Consider the following 410-nt stretch of genomic DNA (forward strand, 5'->3'; position numbering starts at 1 on the left):
AAGTTGCGCTTGCAGCCGTTCTGGATCTCGCCCAGGAGAGCTTTTTGCGTCTCGATGAAACTTTTCACCTGCCAGGGGAGAGAAACCGTCGGCCGTTCGGAACGTTCAGGCATGGGCAGGCTGGGAACAGTCGGCTCCGTGTTTATTTTCCGAGCGGGGACGCGGTAACGGGGCGGTTTTGGGTTTTTTTTCTGCCATCCCAAGGGATGCGCAACGGAGCAGGGCCCCGAGTGTCCGAATCGGAGTCGCTCACGTCGCCTCTGTCGGCGTCCTCCGCCGGCTCCGCGTTGCCGTTCTCCGAGGCCGTCGGGGTCTCCCCGGCTTCTTCCCCCTCTTCCAGAGCGCTGCCGGCTTGGCCGTCCTCCGCCAGCTCCTCCTCCAGAGGCTCGGTCACGGTGATCTCCGGCATG

At 63.7% G+C, this 410-nt stretch overlaps 2 protein-coding genes across 2 annotated transcripts in view; one reads left to right on the plus strand and one right to left on the minus strand.

The window, feature by feature from the left end:
- Positions 1-58, plus strand: part of NKPD1 (NTPase KAP family P-loop domain containing 1) — a 5,288-nt gene extending 5,230 nt beyond the window's left edge. The window contains exon 2 of the mRNA XM_009642498.2: positions 36-58. Within this exon, the coding sequence (XP_009640793.2) occupies positions 36-58 (23 nt within the window). The remainder of the gene's footprint in view (positions 1-35) is intronic.
- An 84-nt stretch (positions 59-142) lies between these two features.
- The window catches only part of PPP1R37 (protein phosphatase 1 regulatory subunit 37), a 20,911-nt gene continuing 20,643 nt past the window's right edge, over positions 143-410 (minus strand). Inside the window, exon 11 of the mRNA XM_035897911.1 lies at positions 143-400. Within this exon, the coding sequence (XP_035753804.1) occupies positions 143-400 (258 nt within the window). The remainder of the gene's footprint in view (positions 401-410) is intronic.

Source organism: Egretta garzetta, unplaced genomic scaffold, assembly GCF_000687185.1.
Source record: "Egretta garzetta isolate BGI_Z169 unplaced genomic scaffold, ASM68718v1 scaffold757, whole genome shotgun sequence".
In the NCBI taxonomy this organism is placed as follows: domain Eukaryota; kingdom Metazoa; phylum Chordata; class Aves; order Pelecaniformes; family Ardeidae; genus Egretta; species Egretta garzetta.